The 23,640-nt window shown below is 36.5% G+C and overlaps 2 protein-coding genes and 1 non-coding gene across 5 annotated transcripts; all 3 read right to left on the bottom strand.

Moving 5' to 3' along the window:
* Nucleotides 1-6,142: 6,142 nt before the first annotated feature.
* On the bottom strand, nucleotides 6,143-6,214 carry TRNAQ-CUG (transfer RNA glutamine (anticodon CUG)). The gene has a single exon. It is a non-coding gene; the product is annotated as a tRNA-Gln (tRNA).
* Nucleotides 6,215-6,882: 668 nt separating this feature from the next.
* On the bottom strand, nucleotides 6,883-16,458 carry LOC127807188 (uncharacterized). Of its 3 annotated transcripts, none has more exons than XM_052344860.1 (4): nucleotides 16,266-16,458; nucleotides 7,865-7,994; nucleotides 7,648-7,772; nucleotides 6,883-7,551 (listed from the first exon to the last, which is right to left on the bottom strand). In XM_052344860.1, exons 1-4 carry the CDS (start codon nucleotides 16,446-16,448, stop codon nucleotides 7,318-7,320), a joined length of 672 nt encoding a protein of 223 aa, XP_052200820.1. In that variant the 5' UTR covers nucleotides 16,449-16,458; the 3' UTR covers nucleotides 6,883-7,317. The 3 variants fall into 3 exon arrangements, with proteins under 3 accessions (XP_052200820.1, XP_052200837.1, XP_052200827.1); XM_052344877.1 differs by having other exon boundaries at nucleotides 7,865-7,977; nucleotides 16,266-16,433; XM_052344867.1 differs by having other exon boundaries at nucleotides 7,865-7,989; nucleotides 16,266-16,432.
* An 891-nt stretch (nucleotides 16,459-17,349) lies between these two features.
* LOC127807206 (NADH dehydrogenase [ubiquinone] iron-sulfur protein 8, mitochondrial) lies at nucleotides 17,350-22,868 on the bottom strand. The gene is made up of 8 exons (XM_052344885.1): nucleotides 22,683-22,868; nucleotides 21,671-21,767; nucleotides 18,716-18,769; nucleotides 18,530-18,621; nucleotides 18,330-18,443; nucleotides 17,955-18,022; nucleotides 17,761-17,872; nucleotides 17,350-17,650 (listed from the first exon to the last, which is right to left on the bottom strand). The coding sequence occupies exons 1-8, from the start codon at nucleotides 22,734-22,736 to the stop codon at nucleotides 17,555-17,557; spliced, it is 687 nt and encodes a 228-aa protein (XP_052200845.1). The 5' UTR covers nucleotides 22,737-22,868; the 3' UTR covers nucleotides 17,350-17,554.
* Nucleotides 22,869-23,640: the final 772 nt, after the last annotated feature.

The following is a 23,640-nucleotide window of genomic DNA, read 5'->3' as shown; positions in this document are numbered from 1 at the left end:
ATAATATGTCTAGGGCGGCCTTCTCAATCAATCTCATTGTTATTGGCACTAAACTAAATTAATATAATCTCAAACGTATAATAAAGTATCATTATTATTATTATTACTACTAACTACTAGTATGGTTAATTAGTTAAGATTAAGAGGATGCATTGCAGGCCAAGTGGATCGGCGTAACCAAACACGGGGCCCCCCTTCCCTAACCCGGGTTAAAGAACACTGTGGAGCGAGAGATATTTTAAAACCGCGGGTCCCACGCTCACGTGATATGCTTTGATAGCGGTGGATGCGTCGAGGCTGGGGAGGAGATTTTTTTCGCTCTTTTTAAAAGTCATAGTAAACGAAGAAGAGCAAGGAGAAGATGATGATGATGATGATGATGGAGAAGAGGGGGAGTAGTTGGATTCGGATCTTTCCAATCAAAATATCTTAGCGTGTCTTATTACGCCTTTGCCCTTCACTCACATTATTATTGCTCCATGCCCAGAAGCTTCCCAGCTCATGCGGAGGCTACTTTACGCCCATGAGATAATCACGTTCATTTCTCTACGTCACCGGTTTTTAAGATTGTTTATATTTTCTATATATTATATATTATAAAATAAATATTAATTAGTGTCTTTATAAAAAGTGTTATTAGTGTAATTTTTGAAATATAATAAATATATTATTTTTAATTTAAACATTTTTAATAATTAATAATATTACAAATCAAGATGCATTTATCATTATTATCTAATAACATTATTAAAAAATATATTATATAAATAAAAAAAATCCCTACCAAATACTATAACACTTTATTTTTTCATACGTGCTATAACTTGAGATGATTTTGGAATAATAAATTTTTTCTTTCAAAACAATTATCAAACTATATTATTTCTCATATTTATCTTAAAATTTTCATAATCTATCTCGAGAGAGAATAAACATCAAACAGAAGTTAGAATTAAATCTTAATTTTAATATTAACTATAAATAAGTTCATATATCATCATTTCTCAAACGTTAATTATAAATCAAATCTTACATCATGGTCTTTCAAAACGTTCAAAGTTCAAAGTAACAGAACTTAAATATACGGGCTACATATCATACATTCAATTCATCATACACTTTGTTAAGTGTCATTTTATGCCTCATTCATTCTCGTTTCCATTATATTCTCAATCTGAAACGTTTGAATATTTCAGAGGTAAAACCCAAATTAAATGATAAATCATCTAAGTAAGGGGTACAAAAATATATTTTTATGTATGAATGCAATATGCAAAATATCATCATTCAGTTCTAGTTTGAGTCGACCGCACCCAACTGTTGTTCCCCATTTTTACAATCTCCTTACAAGACCGAGATGTATGGGTGCACCCTTGAAGAGTAGCGGTGTCAGTTCATAATCTGAAACCTTATGCAATGTATGACCAATAATATCACCGAGAATGTATACACATTTCATCATCAATACATGTAAATGCAATCTACATGATGCATAGCATATCAAGACAAGTCAATATGATAAAATTGTTCACATAAAATTAGATTTCGAAAAAATCATTTATAGGGGGTAAGACCACTTACCTCGAACGCATCTCACAATATCTTGATTCTGGTGCCAGGCTTCTAAAATACTCAATTTGGAACCTCAACATACCCTAGCCATTATATTTATTCAATAAATATCAATATTCCATTTTTTCTAATTTCATCTATTTCTTCATATTTTTCCTCAATAAATCCAAACTAAATATTTCTCTCTAACAATTCATAAAATAACTTTTCTGATTTTCTAGGAAATTTTACTTATCTTAACTTAACCTATCAAGCTTACTCGGTATGCGTGTCTTGACCTCGAACTACTTGTCCGATCTCAATTATCGTACTGAACCTTGAAATTTGCACGAGTCACTTCATCTCAATCCTAAAGGCAGTCTATCCATCACTTTATTCCATCAAACATCAAAAATCTATTTTTTCTTAATTTTCTATCATTTTTTCTCACTAATATTCTAAAATAAATATCTACACAAATAATCCCCTAAAAATATTCTAAGCATTTTACAAAAAAATTGAAAAATACCTCATAGGCACCCGCCTCCACGCGCCGCCCATGGACTAGGCGAGTGAAACTAGTGCGTGAAGGCCACACTTTGACCTTCTTCTCAAGCGACGGCACATCGACGATGCGGGATTTTTGCACCTCGATGATCCTCTCCCTTGGTTGATCCTAATGATGCGACTTGCTGCTCGAAACAAGCTCCAGAGATGCCTAAATTGGAGGTTTAAAGCCTTGACCAGATCGCCCGCCTTCCTTTTCTAACGAGCTTTGAGACTAGCTCGATTTTACTCATTTGCTCACCAAATTCTCCATAATTGATCTACTATCTCAAAGGATCAAAAGCCCTTCGATTTGAAGCTCCAAACTTGCAAAACCCTTAGCCACACGAGCTTTATTTATAGGTGAAATTGCTCCTCGAAACGCCCATGGCTGCCTAACTCAATGCCTTAAACGCTTTTTGTAACATCTTGCATCGAGCGATAGGAATAATCAAAACAAATTACCCTGATGGATCTACGCGAACTTCTCAGGAGTGCCCCATCCTTGAGCTTCCCCAGCTCAAGCATGCTTAACCCTAGAGTTTTTTACCTACATTCAACCCAAAAGGTATCCAACTGATGTTGTTTCCTTCTTTACTTATTCTCAATATATATTACTTTTCTCTGGGCTCTTGGGGTATTACATTCTCCCCCCTTGAGCACATGATGTCCTCATCATGCGACCTTACAACTGGTCCCAGATTTTCTCCCCTTTAGGGGCTGTCATCCTAGAAGCCTGCTAGGAGTCGTTCCCTGTTCAAGCATTCACGCCCCAGCATCACTCATCTCCTTCATCGAATCGCCTTCACTAAGGGTCGGCTCTGATACCACCCGTAACATCCCGCATCGAGCGATAGAAAGAATCGGAACAACTTATCCTGATAGACCTACGCGAACTTCCTAGGGGATCACCATCTTGAGCTTCCCCAACTTAAGCACGCTTAACCTTCGAGTTTTTTGTCTACATTCATTTCAAAAGTTATTCAACTAGTGTTGTTTCATTCCTTACTTATCCTCGATATATACTACCATTCTCTAAGCTCTTGGGGTATTACACTTCTACCTGCCCTCGGATGACCCAAAAGTATCGACAACCAACCTCGAAAGCCCATTTACAGGGCGTCGACATTCCAACCAAGCCATGGTCGTAAATCTTGAAATTCGGCCACTCTCATGCTCGTCGTCAGTTAAGGCTTGGTCCTTGAGCTTCCCCAACCAGTCTCCTTGAGATCCCAATGGTCAGATGCGCCGATCAGCAATCGGCAGAGGCTGGTCGGCCATGACAGCTTTATCTTTCTGGCTTATTGCACTTTTGCCCCTCCAATTTGACCTTTTACACTTTATCCATTTTCATCTCCAAAGATTCTAGAAAATCATCCTTTTGACCTTATCGGGCAATTTTAAGAAATTACACTTAGGTCTGAATTTACGTTTTGACCGCAAACCCTATCGCTTCAACCCTAAACCACCGAAAGGTTATTCCTCGCACAAAATCGGAGCCCTCTTAGGATTCCATTGACTTCCCGAAAGTCTTCTACGATAATTCAATTTTTCAACCTATATTATAACTGTATCGAAAACTATCTCGATTTCGATTTCTTTTAATACCATAAATCTTATCTCGAAACACTTATCGAGACCATATCATTTTCCATAGACATTTACACTCTGAGACATTCACTACAGTCGATTCAGTACTATAATTGTAAAAAATTATACTTAAACCCTTAATTTCACATATGACACAAGTTAAAATTACTCTTAAGCCCTTTAAAAAATTTGAGATATTACAAATACACTATTTATATTATATATTATATAGTAAGTTGTTTATATTATACAATAATAATATACAACATAACAAACTCACAATAAGACTAACTCCATTGCCAAATTACTCACCAAGCGAAATAAATAGCAAGCCAATCAAAATTGCCTACCTCCAACGTTGCTCGCCATCGCCAAATTGGCTCACCAAACTTTTGTCAAACCCCAATTCCCTCGCTAGATTTGATGATTGATTTTGGCAAGCCAACATCACTATCTCTCCTTCACAACGATCATCTCAATGTCAGAAGAGAGTTAATCAGAAGCGATGGAAGAGAAAATTAGTCAAAGAAGACAAGTAATAGACGTGACGAAACATATGCAAACATAGTAATAACAAGCAACAGACCAAGCAAGACGACAACCACCAAATCCAGTTGCACGAGCAGTTTGTTTGACGATAGGCAGGAACACATTTGAGTTTGTGATTTTAGTGATTTTTTTTTATTTGTGTATTCGATAAGTAATATTATGTATTTAATTATTAATTTTTATGTTTAATTATTGATTTTGTGTATCTGTGTATTTGATTATTGATTTTATGTATGTGTATATTTTATTGTTTTGTGTATTTAATTGTTAATTTTGTGTATGTGTGTATCTGATTAATTTGTGTTTTTAATTATTTATTTTACCTATGTGTGTATCTGATTAATTTATGTATTTAATTATTAGTTTTGTGTATGATTATATTTGATTATTTTGTATATTAAGTCTTTAAAGATAATTTCATAATTAGATTAATTGAATTTTCAAACAAAATATGACCAGCTATCTAAAATATTTATTATTAAATTATAAAATAAATAATAAATTTTAATAGTGGTAAAAATTATAGATAATATAACATAAGTAGACTTCAAGTTTAAATAGAGAGCAGAACAATGAGTCTGGTTAGATTAATTATAATTTTTTTGGATAAAATTAAAATAGAAAAAGAATTGTTTATAATAATAATAATTTATAATAATATATAATAGGAGCAGGAGCGTGGTGACGTCAGCCTAATAGTAAAAGAAGAATTTCTGCTGGGTGGGGTGGGGGTGGGTGACGTCGGGCAGACAGGGGAGGGGGGTGGAGCCCACGCGCTCTCTCTCTCTCTCTCTGATTTTACCTATCTGCGTCGAGCAAACGTTATGGGGTGATGGGACTCCTTCAATCAAAAAGCAACAGCGTGCAGGCCGGGCAACGTTGTCTTGTCTTGTGGCGTTGCCAATATCTCCGTTGAAGTAGGACTTGATTTTGTTTTTCTTTTTTTATTACAATTTAATTATTATGGAGTGACATTTTGATTTACATGTTTAAATTTTAAAAAAAATATTTTTAAATTCTATCTATACTCCCATGTGTATATAAGACAAAAATAAAATAGAATCGTGATACCTCATCAGCAGCAGCAGCAGCAGCAAAATACACATTTGCATTTATCTATCTGACCCAAATTTGCTGGGAAATCATATTTTTGTACAATTTTTATGGAGAAGAAGTAAAGGTGATGTTTTTGTACTTATAAATTATTTTAGGAGGTATTTTCTTTATTAATTGAAGTCATCAGTACATTGATTTGTTTTTTTGTTTTTTTGTTTTTGGGTTCGTATTGGGTGTATGGTTGTCATAATTTGTTGTGTTTATTGTTCAGGCATAGTCCCATATATCGTGTAGAATTCAAGTAAAAAGATTGTGATATTTTCTATGCTATGAACTTCAATTCACTGGTGGATTACTCAATCAACCAAGCCTGGCACTGGCAGCTTGGGAAGTGGGAACCTTTAATTGCAAATTCTATAGTTTACAGGTGTAGAACAGCAAGGCAGGCATGGCAAGAGCCAGAAATCTGCTGCTTAACAGTAACAGGTTCAGCAAAGCAGGAAAGAAACCATGACTAAACAAACAGGGAGGGAGGGAGGGAGGTTGTTAAGGAAATACAGACTTAATAGTCCTTATATTTTTGCTCTAACTTTTAATATTTTGAATAATTAAAGCAGTCACTATTCTCACCATCCATCTGGGTCAATCTCTTCCACAAAGAAATAAGCATTACTAATGTAGAAAAAGTCTTATTATTTCGTCAAGGCGTAATTATGATTTTGAGTTGATTCTTTTGTTAATATTTTTTTAATAATTAGCTGGCTGTCCATTTGTGCCGTGTGCCCCGGTTCCTTTTTATTATGTTTCTTCTGCAGTTAAAACAAAATAAAAAATGGATGCAAAAAAATCAAGGTCCCACCGAGATTTGAACTCGGGTTACTGGATTCAGAGTCCAATGTCCTGACCACTAGACCATGGGACCGCTTGGTATAAGGCCTTCTCATGGTTATTTATATCATATTAATCTTTCCCTCTAAAGTTATGAACTAACGAATTATATCAGAAAAAAAAAAAAAAAGATCATACTATTTTGCATGAAGGCCACTTGCTAGTGGGTTTACAAGAAAGTTGAACAGATAATTTTGTCCCTCTTACTCTTGTCTCAATGACCATTTTACTTTTTTCTATACTCTCTCTCCTCCTTTCTCTCATCTCCTTCCCTTTTAGCACCATCCGCCACAACCTGCCTCGCTCTTGCCGCTCACTGCTCACCGCCTGCCACTCATCTCTCGTTTGGCCGACCACTGCCTTGCCTCTCGCTTGATCAACTGCCACCTCAAGTGACGAGGAAGCCAGACAAAGATGCAGTAAGTATTGAGTGACGGTCGATCAAGCGAAAGGCAAGGCGATGGTCGGCCAGGTGAGGTAGCAGCAAGTGTGAGGCAACAACAATGGTAGCAACGAGATAAAGATTGTGAGAGGCAATACTGAAGGGGAAAGGGGAGAAAGAGAGAGAGAGAGAAGAGAAAATCGCAAATTTATCGCAATAAATTCTCACTTTATCGCGAGAATATCATCCTGTAAACTTACATATAAAACTGTTTCTATACAAATAACATTAACCAACAAATTAACATGCAAGACCAACCATGGATGACAAAGATAAATTCTATTTTAAATGTAATGTATTTATAATTTACATAACAACACATTAACATGGCGTCTCTATTCCGATATTCCTTAAATCTTTCTTAAGCCCAGACCCCAAAAAAACAAAGGCAGCCTCATCCATCTTGAAGAGAGTCTGATCTGAACAGGCAACGGGGCATATGCCACAACACTAAAGCTTTTCAACTGCCTAGCTGGCTAATCTAGGCAGAGAACCTAGTTTCTTTATTATCATAACATCATTTGGTTAAATATGGATATGGTGTGGGAAAAAATTATACCATCCCCCCACCAGAGAAAGGCTCTTATCACAATTTGCCTACAAAATTCAGGCTGCACCTTTGAGTGCCATAAACTCAGCCAGGTTAAGGTTGGTTACAGTGAAAATCTAATTCCAGACGAAAACGGAAAGAAAATTCAGGCAGCTGTCTTCATCTCATTAACTCCAGCAGTTGAGTAGACAGGATGGAGCATATGGCCATCCTTGGGCTCGACGTGCACCCACTTGCGCCCGCTCAGTTTGTGGCGTTCAAATTTGACGAGGCCTTCTTTCAATGCATACAGGGTGTGATCCTTTCCCATTCCAACATAATCACCTGGATGAAAGCGGGTTCCTCTTTGGCGAACAATGATATTCCCGGGTATTACTTTCTGCATGATAATGAGAATGCAAGTGAGCTTGGCAAAACAAACTTATGTATTGGTTCGGGGGCAAAATGCCATCTAAAGAGGCATCCACTCACTCACCTCACCCCCAAATTTCTTCACTCCAAGATTCTTTGGTTTGGAGTCCCGCCCGTTCTTTGTGGATCCGGCTGTCTTTTTAGTAGCCCATCGCCTGAATGTCAAGCTAAGCCCTCCTCCAGTTACATCTAATTAAGACCAATAAACATGTTACACACAGAAATCCCACCAATATTGAAATAGGAGTTCAATTCTCAACAAAGTAACAGGAAGAATTTACCACTTGCACTGCTGTACACAGTAACGGTTTTAACCAGCTCACTGAGATTCGATCTTCTACAAAGTGAAGTCACAAAATTCATTGTGTAACTTTCTTGTATGAGGAGATTGGGCCTGAAAGGTACACTAAGCTACATAATATTATTGAAGAATCCAACACTCTGGAATGCAGAAATAACCAAGGCTCTTTATTTTACAGCTAAAGCTGTTTAAGCAAGAAATTCATGAAAAATAACTTATAATCTCACTCATCTTGTTACTTCTTTATTTATTATTTGTTCACGAAACTATATCATTGTCTTCTATTCCTCAGGGTTCTAGGACACCTAATTTTCGTTTCTTACATTGTCCCCCTTCTTAACTTGAGCTTATCCAGTTAAGCGTTAGGATCAAAACTTGACTATTTCTTCATCAAACCACCTTGATATTTCAGAAAAAAGGAAAATGGGAAGGAGGGGAGGAGGGAGGGGGGGGGGGGGGGGTGTTCCTCTTACCAGTCATACTTCTGTCAACCTGTGAACTATGTGATTAAAATGCTCAAAAGTGGCAAAATATAAACAAAGCATCAAATTTTAATTTTGGTAGGTTAGGTACATGGATTCTGGCGCACCAATCATCTTTATCCATGAACATCTCTCCTGTAAGGTATTATAATGCATGTGATAGTTAAGTGCTTCTCACCAAAACTCCCACTGTCTTGATCTAACTTTTTTCCTGAAAACTTCTTATATTCCATCCATTCTTGTTTGGGGGAGCATCTATCAATATTTTTGTTATAGAACTAAACTACCTTAATTGCAGCACACGTATCATATCTTCAAGAGAAACCACACCAAACTTTATAAAGGATATCATTATTCCTAGTTCTATCCTTTTTTGTAGGGTGCGCATCTAACATGCTCCTCATGGTTACATTCATATTTTGCACACATTGGTGCTTCACTGCCCAACATTCCATGCCAAACAGCAGAACTAGTCTTAATATTGTGAGTAATATCTTCAATAATCTCACCTTATTTTTGAACAATTGACCCGAGATAACCAAACTAGTTTATTCTTTTTTGTTTTGGAATGACTTAATGTTTTAATCTCAACAAAAATCACCTATACTTCTATTTTAATTAAACTTACATTTTATATATTTAATTTTCAATATGCTCAACTGAACTCTTTGTATTCTAAGATGTCCTTTCATATCTCAAGCTTAATGTTCACACTTTTTTTTGTCTTATTCACCAAAACAATGTTATCTGCAAATAACATATACCAAGGCACCTGTTATTAGATGTTTTTAGTGAATTCATCAACCACTAGAGCAAAGAGGAAAGGGCTGAGTAAACATGAATTCACTAGCACACATTTATACTAAATGAGACAAGACTTAATACCTTGTAAACTTTGAATATATTTATATATATTGATGGTTATTACCATTTAATAGTTGTGTTTCATAGAATTGCAACGCATCCAATAAACAATGCAAATGATGATAATATCTATTTTATTTTCTTCACCACCATCATATATGCCGTTAAATTATCTGGACCCCAACATTACAACCATAATCATCACCACCTAAAAAGATAAGAATATTATTTTTGCAAAATAGATATGCAACAGCCTATTAGAGAATGTGATTGTTTCACTTACTTGCTCTTTTCTTAATTGTATAAAACAAAATCAAGTAATGGATCAAATTCATTTTCTAGAAACCCTCAATCAACTAATGCAAGTTAGTGAATGGATACATAGGCATATTATTCTTTTTGCCTTTGGGTAAGTGCACGAAAATATCAATTTTAGTTCTATCATATAGATAAATGAGAAAAGATGATTAATTTGCCTATTTGTAAGGGTAAGGCTATACGTATAAAAAAAATTAAAAATGACCTTCCCCTAACTCACAAAGCAAGAAGCCTTGTACATTTGGGACGTGCTGTATCTCCTTCAAATGTTATGCATCAACATAAGCTCAAGGGGAGCTAAAAGTAGAAAGATACAAGCTGATAAATTTATATATACACTTTATAGATACTGCTATGACAAAAGTAGGGCAACAATATGACTCTAGAATAGCACAAAATTATAAACTAATGACTTACAGATATCATCAGGGGCACACATTGTCATGTACCTAGGAGTATAGGAGGGTCAATACTGTAATAGGAATATAATAAAGGGGATAACCTTGTAATAGGTTTATAATAACTATTAGGATATATTGTTAGCAAGTGGTTAGGCTGTTAAAAGTCAATGACGCCTATATAAGGCTGTTGTTAGGAGTTTGTTGGACATGCTTGAATTGATTAAATGAATTTCTAATTCTCTCTCTACAATTCTCTACAATCTCCCTCTCATTCTCTCTCTATTTCTCTTCCCCATTTCTCTCTATATTCTTTCCCAATTTCTATCCATTTCTTCCTCCCAGCATTATGTTCTTAATTCTATTTATCAGCTCCTTCCAATTGTCATTCCAATCCTAGGCTAAATCCTAGGGTTGTGACAAATGGTATCAGAGCATCGTTCCTCAGTTGTAATTTCAATCTATTCTTGATCGGAATCGAAGACGAGCAAGCCAAGAGGATTCGTGATTAGAGCAAACGACTGGTACGGGAGATTCGCTGAAGTTGGCGACACGGATAGCACCAGAGGCAACGCAAACTGAGGAGCCTTCGCGAGTGGTGTCGAAGTCCATCGAAAGTGATCCAGCAACAGATTCGGAATGGGCAACGCAAGATGTTGACGAACAACAACGAATTTTAATAAGTATTGCTCGGAATTGGCGTGCTAGGGAGAGGTCGACGGTGATACCAAGTGGAATTTGAAGTCCAAATTAGAGTAGCGCAGCAGGTATGGGAAGCTGAGGTATAAGTGATCACAGCTTGTGATCTGGAAGAGTTGTTCGACTTTTCTTGGAAGCGAACAAAAGGTTGACGCTCAGCCGCGAATCGCAGTAAGTTTGTTTAAAGTGGATGGGTGAAGCAACTTAAACGGAATTGGAAGCCAAGTCGTAAGCTACTGCAACCATTGAATTCTTAATTCCGCAGAATTTCGTTGGTTGCATCACAGTCGCTCAAGGAGGGCGAGCAGCCCAGACGATTCTAGTGAGGAAACTTCGGCGATCTGGCAGAATTGATTCCGACGCACAAGGGGAAATGAATCCGGCGCACAAAGAGGTGAGGGCGACTGATGTTTGAGGCTTGGAATTGGAAGACGGCTTGGCCAGTTGATTCCGACGCAAGAAGCTTGACTCTCGAAATTTGAAGGCGATTACGAAAACCAGGATCAGCAGGCGATCTAGACCAGTTCCGTGACTTCGGCGATCTCAGTTGTGAAGGTGACCACTGGAGCGATTGATTCACACTTCGGATGGAGATCTAGGGAACTCTAGAAGGCCGATCAAATTGCAATAAGTGTGCAATTTCTTATGCTGCTAAAATAGACTTACCTTGAAGCATAATAGTGGCTGCAATTTGCCACTTATTGGATCAATTTTAGAGGTGATTGGGTGAGGCAGTTACAAAAGGGAAGCGTGTGGATTTAGGATGGACAGTGCTTCGATTTCGTGGCTTGTGGCTTGTCCAACTCACCAAATTTTTGCCATGACGGGCAAAGCCTGCATGAGATCATGGGAGCCTAACTTACAGCAAAAGAATGCTGCATTTTCAGCTGGAGGTAGACATCAAGGGAAGTTTGGCCAGGAGCCTTATGCATGGGAAAAGAAGTTGGAGAAGGGAATCAACCAATCAGACAAGATAACAAGAAGTGTGGTACATGAATCGAACAAGGAATTCGACTAGATGCTACACGACTAGAATTCTTTGAGGATTATCATGGGAGTTTTAATAAAGAGGATTTCCTTAACATAGAGCAGTCGAAGGAGTACAACTACAAGTTTCCAGCAGAATTCTTCGACAAACTGAGAAGGAATGTTGTAGATGATCATTATGAAAATTCTAACCAAAAGAGGATGGATTCTGACAACCATTTAGTAGGAGTGAATCCCAATAAGCTAAAAGAAGGAGATGTTGCTGATGTGGAGGAGAAAAATGTTGAGAGTGAGCTTAAGAAAAATTCTTATGAATGAGACGAAGATGTTGCAGAATTACCGACAAGGGCAGATGGTTTAATTGTTGGGGAACCTCAATACAATGATAGGAATTACAGCATTGAGGCATCAAAGCCTGGTTATCATGACTCTGTTGGACCTCCTTCATTATCTTGTCAGAAGCTTGGTGTGAAAATGGATGGAAGAATAGGAACAGAAGACAAAAATTCAGTTCCTTCATTGGCCCTAGGAAACCGAGGTCAATGGAATCCCAGATAGTGAAGTTCTTTAAACTTTCTGATTTAGGTAGCCATCCTATTGGTGTTGCAACGTCTCACTATGAGGAAGAGGAACCTTTTGAATCTCTTGAGGGAATTGAGGCACAAACTATTGGAAAACCTTCCCCTAATGGCGATGACTTACTGTCAGGGGTGACTGATGGGGTTGACTTACTAGAAATGATACTAAAGATTTGGATTTTTTTGGCAGTGTTGGAGAATTGGACTTGGGAAAGGATAGCTTCCCTTATTGTCATTTTGGAGGATCTATTAGTTTGATTTATGGAGAACATCCTCAGGGGGAACAACCATCTCGAACTCTATTCATAAGAAACATAGACGACAATGTTGAGGACTCTAAGCTTCGGTCTGCTATTCAAGCACTCAAATTTTAATTTGAAGCCATTGAGGTCAATCAAGTTTCCCCTATTGAAGTGCTAGTCCAAGTTATGCCGGTGATGATTCTTGGAATCCGAAGAACAAAGAAGAAAAGGCCTAGAAGGAGAAAGAGGGAAAAAGAGATTGAACAGAAAATGAAGGTGGGAGTGGGATGAAGAAAGAGCAGCTCAACGATAATAAGTTTCTTGGGGACAAGAAACATTTTAAGGCGGGAGGAATTGTCATGCACCTAGGAGTATAGGAGAGTCAATGTTGTAATAGGAATATAATAAAAGGGGTAACCTTGTAATAGGTTTATAATAATTGTTAGGATATATTGTTAGCAAGTGGTTAGATTGTTAGAAGTCAATGACGCCTATATAAGGCTGTTGTTAGAAGTTTGTTGGACATGCTTGAATTGATTAAATGAATTTCTAATTCTCTCTTTACAATTCTCGACAATCTCCCTCTCATTTTCTCTCTATTTCTCTTCCCCATTTCTCTCTATATTCTTTCCCAATTTCTATCCATTTCTTCCTCCCAACATTTTGTTCTTAATTCTATTCATCACCTCCTTCCAATTGTCATTCCAATCTTAGGCTAAACCCTAGGGTTGTGACAAATGGTATCAGAGCATCATTCCTCGGCTGTGACAAATGGTATCAGGGGCACACATATGTACCGAGTCAATATGAGTTGCAAAACTCTAAACTAATTCTACATCATTTTCTATGCTAACAGCAATGTCTCTAGAGATATAGTGAATTTTAAACAAAAATAAAACAACATAAATAATGGTAGAGTAATATCCTTCACAGCTGCAATAGATCCCTATATATGATAATTGAATACTTCAACTACAAATTAACATCAATCATGATGCCAAACTAGATTGCATTAAAATGGAAATAGGAAATGGGAACGTTTCCCAAACGAAAATGGGGAAACAATATTTTTCAAAAAAGTAAGAAACAAAAATAGAGAAAAAAGCATAAATAAAAAAACATAAAGACTTTTTTTGTAAATATAATTTTCAATATAAAAAAGTATTACTCAATCCAAAAATAAATATAAATTACATAACACATTTTTTGGGAAAAAATAATGAGGGAATTATCTAGGAAAGCAGGGAAAAAAAAATAGGGCAACCTCAAATCAACAACCCTAGCACGAAATGGTTCCAAATCACTTTGAAAAATTATAACAACACAATCATATTATCACAATGAAAGCAAAATCATTAGCTTATGGACAAAAATCATCGAATCAGAGTTGTGAATCGACGACAGCACCAAGCACGGAGTTGTGAACCGTTTTGTGTTGGACGGAAACGGCGGCACCGAGCACGAAAACCTCAATTCGTATAGATGCGACACTAAGCAATCGATGGCGAGGGGAAACCGAGCAATCAGAGTTGGAAACGCAACCACTGGGGGTGACAGTGGCTAATGGGAGTCGAGTGTCGAGTAAGTCAACATGTCTGGGGTTTTGTTGGACAATGCAAGGGGAATCATTCAAAGTTGATCTTAGATTACTTAAATTGGGAGGTTGCCAAATAGTTTTGAGAGTAGACTGGATGAGAGAGGTCAGCCCCATCAGCTTTGACTTTAACAAAATGAAGGTTACGCTGGCAAGGGGAGATAGGAGAATTACGTTACAAGGAAGTGTGGAGACGGGGGTGTGCAAACTAATCAGAGGAAAAATGTTGCACAAGTTATTTAAGTGCAAGATATCTCAGGTGGCACAACTCTTTACAATTGAGGCCTATGATGATCAGGAAGAACAAGGAGGCCAATGTCTAATGACCGACAGTTTCCCAGCTACCACACAATGGAAGGCACATGAATTGTCTTCTCTTGATGCACTACTTATTGAGCTTAGGGACTTGTTTGTAGAACCTAATAGCCTACCCCCTAAAAGACCCTTTGATCACACAATTCCCCTACAGCCAAATACAGAACCAGTCAATATCAGATCGTATAGATACCCTTCGAAATTGAAAACTGAGATTGAAACATTGGTCAAAGAAATGTTGGACCAATCCTTGATCCGCCCCAGCAAAAGCCCTTTTGCATCTCCCATCCTTTTAGTTAAGAAAAATGATGGAACCTGACGATTCTGCATTGATTACTGCCAACTTAACAACATCACCATTAAAAACAAATTCTCTATTCCTATCATTGAAAACCTACTCGATGAACTAACCCATGCCTCAGTGTTTTCTAAGCTTGACCTAAGATCTGGATGAACCCCACTAACATTCATAAGATTGCTTTTAAAACTTACCGTGGGCATTATGAATTCACCGTAATGTCTTTCGGTTTAACCAATGCACTCGCAACTTTCCAAGCTCTTATAAATCATATCTTTGAACCCTACCTCCGCAAATTCGTGTTGGTATTCTTGGACGATATCTTAATCTACAGCCCCTCCTTCACCAAGCACTTAGAACACCTTAGGATTGCATTCCAAGTCCTTAGACTCAATCGGTTGTGCATAAAAAAGTCCAAATGTACCTTTGCTCAGACGCAAGTGGAGTATTTGGGATATGTGATCTCTAGTGCTAGGGTTAGCACTGATCCCAAGAAGATATCTGCTATGTTATCATGGCCTAGACCAAGGAATGTCAGGTCACTGAGGGGATTCTTGGGATTGACCGACTACTATAGGTGGTTCGTAAGGAATTATGGAGTTATAAGAAAGCTTGTTGAATATAGGACCTAACACCACACAAGAAACCCCACTCTCTCACAACTAGCACTCACCCGATAGAACCAGAAATAGAATAACACAAGTTAGAAGAAAAACAAAGCAATAACAGAAAAATAAATGAGACAAGAGACTTATCCTGGTTCAGGCATGAATATGCCTTACATCTAGACAGTCGAAGCCTTTTAGAAATCCACTAGAAAGTAATCAAGATTACAGCACTCCCTCTCACACAACTGGCTATGAATCAATAGCCTCCCTCCGAGAATACAAGGACCGAGCAAGGGTTCTCTCTCAATACTCTCTATAATCTGTGCAAGATGATTCGAAAAAATGAATGCTGGAATTACCCACCCAGAGCCTATCCACCTCTATTTATAAGAGCTAAAGGCGGTTACAAGTTAAGGACCTAAATGCAAATTTAAAGAAATAAAAGGACTACCGATACTAACTCTAAAGAAGTTAGTTCCATTACATTTTAAACTCATAAAACATAAAATACAAACTTATTTCTAACTACATTTAAAATCCTCTACGGAGAATTGATGCTAACTCATGCAAATCCTAACAAAGCCATTATCTGACCTATTGAAGAAAGACAGCTTTAAGTGGGATGAAGAGGCAGAAGCTGCATTTGGGAACCATAAACAAGCCACGAGTGAGGTTCCTATACTCGGCATCCCTGACTTCAACAAACCATTTACCTTCCAGCCACGACAATTCCTAACTAAATGCAGTAGTCAAATAGGTAAATAGGCAAATGCAGTTGACGGGAAAGGTGAAATTTTCTCAAACCCAAATAGTGCAAGAAGACACAAAAGTTCGCAGGAAAATCACTTAACTTAAAACTTGCTGAAAAAAAGGCAGAGACTTCAACAACAAATCAAGCATAAACAGGTAAAAAAAATATGGCCGAAAAGCATAAAAACCGCAAGCCTAATATCTAGATTTAGCTGTCAATCGAGAGAATCAAAGAAGAGAAAACATACCAGTTGTACAGATCCGGGCTCGAATGAAGCAAATCTAGAAGTTCTGGGGGCTAAAACCTGAATCAGAGGGAGCGAGGGCGAGGGCGAGCGAGGGCGAGAGAGAGGCAGAGGGAGAGGGCGAGGGCGAGGTCGTGAGGGGGAGGAGAAGGGTTTGCAGGGAGGTGGGGGTGGGCTGGAAAACATTGGGCGGATCTGAATTGAGGTTGGACTGGGCTGAATTAAAATTGGGCAAAAAAAAATATCTTTTAAATTTAAATTTTTGTGAGCTGCTTTACACATAAATCAGCCCCTGGTAAAGCAAAATTAAAACAACTAAAGTAGAGGCCAAATTTTCCAACCACCCAATCAGACTAAATTTTACCTTTGATACAGAATTGCTGCTATATGCCATTATCAGCAGTTTCTATTTACCAATTGCCTGTCTCTACATGAACTAAACAATCGATCAATTATTATCAAAACTAAATAAACAAATAGATAAAAATATCGTTAGATTTTTGTAATTGCATTCAACGTTTTCAGTAGCTCATAAATGTATTTTTAATGTTTACTAGGCAGTTGGCAGTTGTTTCCTTCGTACCATTTTAAATTTTACTTTCTAGCTTTTATTTTCATTTCTAAAAATAACATTTAATTCCTTGTTTTCGCTCAGAAGTTTTCACGTCTCCCAAAAAAAAAAAAAAAAATCACTACTTTTATTTTACTATGATTTTCTTTGGTTTCCCACCACCTAAAAGTCACCCCAAGGGGGATGTGGAGACAAAAAAAGTAGACGAAGAAAAATAAGTTACACAAATAATGGGGGCAAAATTTAAAAAAAAAAAGACAAATCATAATTATCAAACAATGTATAAAGGTTTCATTTAAAAAAAAATGAAAACAAAGCCTGAACACTACCAAAAAATAAAAACACAAAAATTGAAATATATACCAAATAAGCTTTGTAAATTGTTGATACGTTTTGGCTAAGAAAACCATGCAAAATCATTTTCAGTACTAAATGATGAGCAAAATGCTGAAATCTTTACAATGTGTGATAAGGCATGGAACTACAAAAACCATGCAAACACCAAAAGAATGCATAGAGGAAGGAACTGGTTCAAAATCCAAATAAAAGAGTGCTCCCATAACCAGAGTAGAAAGGACAATCACCAAAAACATAAAATTCTCATACACAGATAGATTTGATCTACTACTTATTCATCAGATTTCTCTTAGAATTTGAGAAAACACAACTGCACGCCAGGCAGGAATTACTGGAACTCATAATGATTAGAGTGAGTGAGGAATCAACGGTAGAGGCTTTCAGATCTCAGGTTCTCTGCAATTTCAGTTTCCCATCGGTCTCCATTCTCAAGCAGCTTCTCCTTATCATAGAGAAGCTCCTGCATGCAACGAGGAGACGGTATACGTACATAAATGAGATGCTGATGCTTACAAGTTACAAAGAAGAGCAAATGAGACTTTTTATTGAATGGTAAAGGCTTGCACAAACCTCGTGAGTCTCTGTTGCAAATTCGAAATTGGGTCCTTCAACAATGGCATCGACAGGGCATGCCTCTTGGCAGAAGCCACAATAGATGCATTTTGTCATGTCAATGTCATACCTAAGGGATTCAAACTAGTGAGATACACGTAAAGATACATGCATACAGAGAGAGAGTAGATCTACCGATAAAGATCATTTACCTGGTTGTTCTACGGCTTCCATCTTCACGTTCCTCAGCCTCGATCGTGATGGCTTGAGCTGGACAAATCTGTCGCAAAGTTAACATTCATAAGACAAATGCAACCTAGCATAACCAAATTTGAAATACATTGAGTGCTTCACTCATAACAGTTTACATATCCTAATTCCACAAATGGATTCCACTGTTTTCCCTTAAGCCAAAATGATTTAAAGCTGAAGGACATTATATATCTCATTTATACGATCAGCCCAGTGGCCACAACTAATTTCAACGTAGTCATTACAAATTGGAAAAATGGCATAGTAGGAAAATCAAATTTCAAGTTAAACATGTTATTTAGTATAAGAAGTTGACAGTTAAAATCAACACTTACAGCTTCACAGAGTTTACAGGCAATGCACCGCTCCTCCCCGGTCGGATAACGTCGGAGTGCATGTTCACCACGGAATCGAGGACTCAAAGGCCCTTTCTCAAATGGATAATTGATCTGTGTAACAAAGAAACATTAAATTTCAAGCCTTCCAGAACTTATTAGCATTATGCAGGACAATGGAGTATTCAAAGAGCACCTACAGTAACTTTTGGTTCAAAGAAGTACTTCAGTGTCAACATCAGACCGCGGACCATTTCAGTGAGGAATAATGTATTTATGCTTTGTTCAAACACTGCGGTTATCAGTGACATTAGGTACTTTTTATTGCATCCAGAAGAAAACATATTAGAAAGCAAATGGCAACATAACTTGTCAAAGATCATTACCAGAATTCCAATCCTTAGAGATCTCTTTTGACAATTTCTCTCTTTCTTCATCATCTGCAGTTCAATGACAAGGGTAAAAGAATATAAAAAATTAAGTAATGAATCATCAAAATATGTTTTTAAATATACAATTAATTCCATCAGGACTCTGAAAGCAACAACCTGCTAGAGTACTATGCAACACTATATTAAAGCTGCATTAAAGACCAGCATTGGTAATATCCCTTTCTAGTAATATGCTAGAAAAAGTAACTTAGAAGACCAAGGTACAGTGGTACTGTATTAAATATAACATGCATGTTGTGTTACCAATTTATACTGGTTCTAAGTTTTGATTTACGAATTTCAATTTTTTAAACATTTCCTACGTCAGCAATTGCCCCTATTAGTCACTTTTCAAGTTCTGATTTACAATTTGAGTTCTCAAACTTTTCCTATCTTAGCAATTCCCATGTGGCAGTAGTTTTACAAGAGTACATGCATCTATGCATACTTTCATGCAAGTATTAGAGAATTAGGACCTCTTTTATGCAAAAATACAAATGAATGGCTTCATATGCAATAGAAAAAAGAATGATAGAACAAGTCTTGTTACCTTAAGTGCGGTTGAAGCTGTATAATATGACTACTTTGCAGAAATATGTTTGTTATAAATTTATTTTGGAATCATTTTGTGTATATGCTATAATTATATGTGTATTCATTTCAGTGAAACTAGCTTCTCATGCCCATCATAACCACTGGTGATCTGATCTACCAAAATTACATTCAGTGGACACTTTAAGCATTAGGAAGCCCTCTCATAATTTGAACACCACATTGTGAAACTGACATGATGATTGGAAGTTCTGGTATGATCTCTATTACCTTGTGGGGCTAGGGAAGAAAACAAGTTGTACATCAAGCAAGGGTTAAATCCTTTCTATAATGAGCAAAACTACAAATATAAAATTTTCAATGAGACTGAGTGCAAATGATCCACATTGAATGCTACAAGACCACATTATTAGGCTAAATATCTTTATATGCATATGCTCATGTTTAGCAAAATATTGCATATGTATCATGCCAGATCAAAAGAGCATTCTCCATCATGTGGCAAAGGCCACAATCATCTTTGATACTAAAACTTCTAAGCAGTAAACTGGAAGTTAATCAGTAGTACATGCCACTGGGAAAAATAATAACTGCCTGATAGCACACTTCAATTCACCATTTTACCCGTAGGAAGAGTAAGAATTCTCTGAAGAATATGTAGCTACAATATGGGCAACCGTCGCTATCCAACAAAGTGAATATGCTCAATAAAATGACCCTTTAATGAAATTAAAGACATCCATGCACATGTAGAAGCATAGTTGTCAAAGGCACAAGGTGCACGGAGGTGCAAATCGGTGCACCTCATCACCATTGAGGCGCAGCACCATGCTTGAGGTGTGTGCCTCATGCAAGACGCAGGGCACACAAGGTGCATGAGGTGCATGCCTTGTATCTATTTGCCATCTTGGATCTTATTTCTTTTTTATTTGATTGCATATTATTGTATATCAGTGACAAATGAACCTAGTGGTGTAAGTTGGAGGTAAGCTAGATCTCCTCCTTGCCAGGATCCTTTGGCAGTGATGCTCCCTCGTTGGAGAACTACTTGACTGCATTTGCCTTCGCTTTTCTTTCTTTCTTCTAATTTGTTTTGCAATTTAGAAGAAACTAATTCTTTGTTGTGTGTTCTAATCTATTTTTTTTCTATCTTCTAATCAGTGTTCTAAAAGGCGGCCACCGTCTCTCATGGACTTGTTGCTTTCTCTCTCTCATTGCCGCCAACCATCTCTTCGCCATTCTCTCCCTGCCGGTTTTTGCTCTTCTTCCTCCAGCATGTATGGCCATCATCTGGGTTTGCAATTCTTCTTCCTCCGATACAAAAAATTGCTACTTGTTGCAGCAACAGAAAAAAAGCAACCGTGCACACGCTTTGTTATTTTGCTCTTATTCATCTTTCTTATTTGTCTATGTTGTATTTTTGCCGTTGGTTTTGTTATTTTTGTTGTCTTTGTTTGATTCTATTGTTTGTAACATCTATAAGTTGTGTTTCACAAAATCTAAACCCTAAACTTAATAATCTATGTTAATGTTTCATAAAGTCGTTAGCTAATTATCTATTTTAATTCAATGTCAATTACTCAATACTAAAGAAAAAAAAAAGTCAAACTTCTTGAACCTAGAACTAATCTAGCAGTTTGTTTTCTCAAGTTTAATTTCATTATTTCACTTGTCTTTCCAACTTTGATTTATCTAAAAATAACATTAAATTACATCAAAAAGTTATAAAAAAAAAACGACGACAATTTTCCTAGTCCCCGCCTAGGCGCTAGCGCCCCAGTCTGGCGCCCAACCTAGTGCCTAGCGCGTTTTAGAACACTATTTCTAATTTTTGTTGTAATTTAGAAAAAACTAATTGCTAAGAAACAAATGCTTTCATTTTTTTTCTCTCTCTTCTAATTTCTTTTGCAATTTAAAAGAAACTAATTGTATAAGAAATTAATTAAATTTCTGTAACTGTTTTTGTTGTGTATTCTGCTATAATTTTTTTTTCTTTCTTATAATTGCAAAAGAAATTAGAAGAAACTAATAATTTTCCTCTAATTGTTTTTTGCAATGTGTTTTGCTATAATTTTTTCTTTCCACTAATCTCTTTTGCAGTTAGAAGAAACTAATTATTTTTCTACAATTACATTTTTGTAGGATTGGTTATTTGTCATTTATGATTTTATGAATTTGCATCTACCTCCTTATAATCATTTTGAATAAATGTGCACCTCATGCGCCTGAGGCTCACGCTTTGCCTTGCGCCTCACACCTAAGCCCCAGGCACTAATTTGTGACTCAGTGTACCTTGTGCCTTTAACAACTATGTGTAGAAGACAAGAGAATGAACAAACTTGTGAGCAAAGCACTAACCTTTATCAGTGGAAAATGAGTGTTTGGTTGCAAATGATCGTGTAGCAAATGCCATCCCATAATGATTTGGACTCTGCAAGGCTTGTCCTGCCAAGATCTATATATTTTTTTGACGAGCAAGGAAGAGAAGTTACCAATCAACACTAGAATGCAGAAGTAGATAGCATCTTAGCATATCATTTGCAGTGATAGTGACAAACGTGAAGGTGAAGATCATCATGACAAATAGAGGCGCAAGCACACAATAACCATAGTATATATGAAACTAAAAGCATTAGCAGCAGGAACAATCATATTAAGTAGTTCACTAAATATTCTTTCCATTCATATGCCATGGTAATCAGCTTAACAAATTCCACAATCCTCTATGTATATATGCAGTTTTCAGTTCATACAAATTTTTAGCACTTCATGCTCTTACAACAATGACAGGATAATCAGATTTCCAGACATATATCATCCATCTTTGGTTCCTTGATAGGCCAAACAAACTCAGGTGCAAGCAATAATTAGCATTTGGCAAATGGACAATGCTTAGACACATCCACCGCACACTGGTTCCCAGTTCACGGAGCGAAAGAAAAGGGAAAGAGAGAAAGAACATAGGAAATAGATATGGCGGAGAGTAACCCGAAATTTCTTTCTTTCAATAAAATGAATGTGTAATAATTAAAGCCGATACAGCCAATTTCACTTGCAAATCGAATATCAAACATCTATTCAGAAAAATAACCCGATGCAAATCAATACATACAGGTAACGAACTTAATCGAAATCGGACGGAAGACTATGGAAACCCTATGCCTACAAAAGCTTTCAAGCCCTAAAGAAGCCAAACCTAAACTCAACGTTAACAGATTTGACAGGGATTCGGTCAGAAAAAACAAAAAATTATGAGGCAAAGTTCAAATTTTAAGAGGCTTCGATCTGGAAATACTGACAAAAATCTATTGCATGTTCCGAAATCACTCAAAATCAAACATATAAATTATATAGACGGAGAACAACTTACAAGCTGACGAGAACGAAGAGCAGATAGTGACTTCCGAGCTAAGATGGCTGCCATTGATGAGCGATGGAAGGTCCTGAACCTGAGTGAGATTTGGAACAGGGCAAGGAGGCCTTTATTCCCACGAAGAAGTCGAAGCGGAAGTCGGCGAGAAATCTCTCGGCCTCAATGGCCCAAATGGAAACAGCACAGCAGTAAATTAAAAATTAATAATGCAATTTATGTTTATAGATGTGTTGTTAATTTTTTTACAAAAAATTTAGGAATTTGTTATAAAAGAATAAAATATTTTAACTATATAGAAAAAATGTGGTATCTATTCTATCGAAAATATTCTATTACCATGTCGAACCTCAAGAAGAGAATAGAATCCAATTACATTCCTTATTAATATGTATCGAGCAACATAAATTACATAATTGTTTTCTGGCATAGATAATAAAATATTTTTTCTATTCTATTATATAAAAAATGTCAAAATTTACCTTCATTTGTTAATAATTTTTAATTAATTATTTTCGTATTAATTTATTTTTATTATTAAACACTTAATATATTTTTATTTAAAATCATCTATTTTGATGTGCATAACAAATGTCATCTCGCTGATATTTATTTTAGGCTTAATATATAATTTAGTTCTTGAACTAATCAAAAAAATAGCTTTAAGAATGTCAATTAAATTGTGCTCATTGTTCATCTTTAGACAAAATAATTTATACATTTTTAGTCATTGACTTAACCGAGATTAACTGAGACGTTAACTTTGCCACGTCACTCTTCAGTACTTCCACGTCACCACGACTTAATGTATTTTTTAGTTATTGAACTAATAAAAAAATGACTTTAAAGATATCAACTAAATTGTGCTCACTATTCATCATTGGATAAAAAAAATTTATACACTTTTAGTCCTTGACTTAACCGACGTTATCTGAGAGGTTAATTTTGACTCATCACG

The sequence above is a fragment of the Diospyros lotus genome, chromosome 1, assembly GCF_014633365.1.
Source record: "Diospyros lotus cultivar Yz01 chromosome 1, ASM1463336v1, whole genome shotgun sequence".
NCBI lineage: Eukaryota > Viridiplantae > Streptophyta > Magnoliopsida > Ericales > Ebenaceae > Diospyros > Diospyros lotus.
Note: the sequence above shows the minus strand (reverse complement) of the source record. Positions and strands in the feature narration are given on the sequence as shown.

What these genes read in the sequence shown, in the direction of transcription:
- LOC127807188 (XM_052344860.1), bottom strand. Translation starts at nt 16,448, where the DNA reads ATGTTTTCCAGCCCACCCCCACCTCCCTGCAAACCCTTCTCCTCCCCC. An exon ending in TGTGTACAGCAGTGCAAGTG is followed by an intron (nt 7,773 to 7,864) that starts GTAAATTCTTCC and finishes GGTCTTAATTAG; the next exon opens with ATGTAACTGGAGGAGGGCTT. An exon ending in TGAAGAAATTTGGGGGTGAG is followed by an intron (nt 7,552 to 7,647) that starts GTGAGTGAGTGG and finishes ATTATCATGCAG; the next exon opens with AAAGTAATACCCGGGAATAT.
- LOC127807206 (XM_052344885.1), bottom strand. Translation starts at nt 22,736, where the DNA reads ATGGCAGCCATCTTAGCTCGGAAGTCACTATCTGCTCTTCGTTCTCGT. An exon ending in CTCTTCGTTCTCGTCAGCTT is followed by an intron (nt 21,768 to 22,682) that starts GTAAGTTGTTCT and finishes AAAAATATATAG; the next exon opens with ATCTTGGCAGGACAAGCCTT. An exon ending in CTCTAAGGATTGGAATTCTG is followed by an intron (nt 18,622 to 18,715) that starts GTAATGATCTTT and finishes TGATAACCGCAG; the next exon opens with TGTTTGAACAAAGCATAAAT.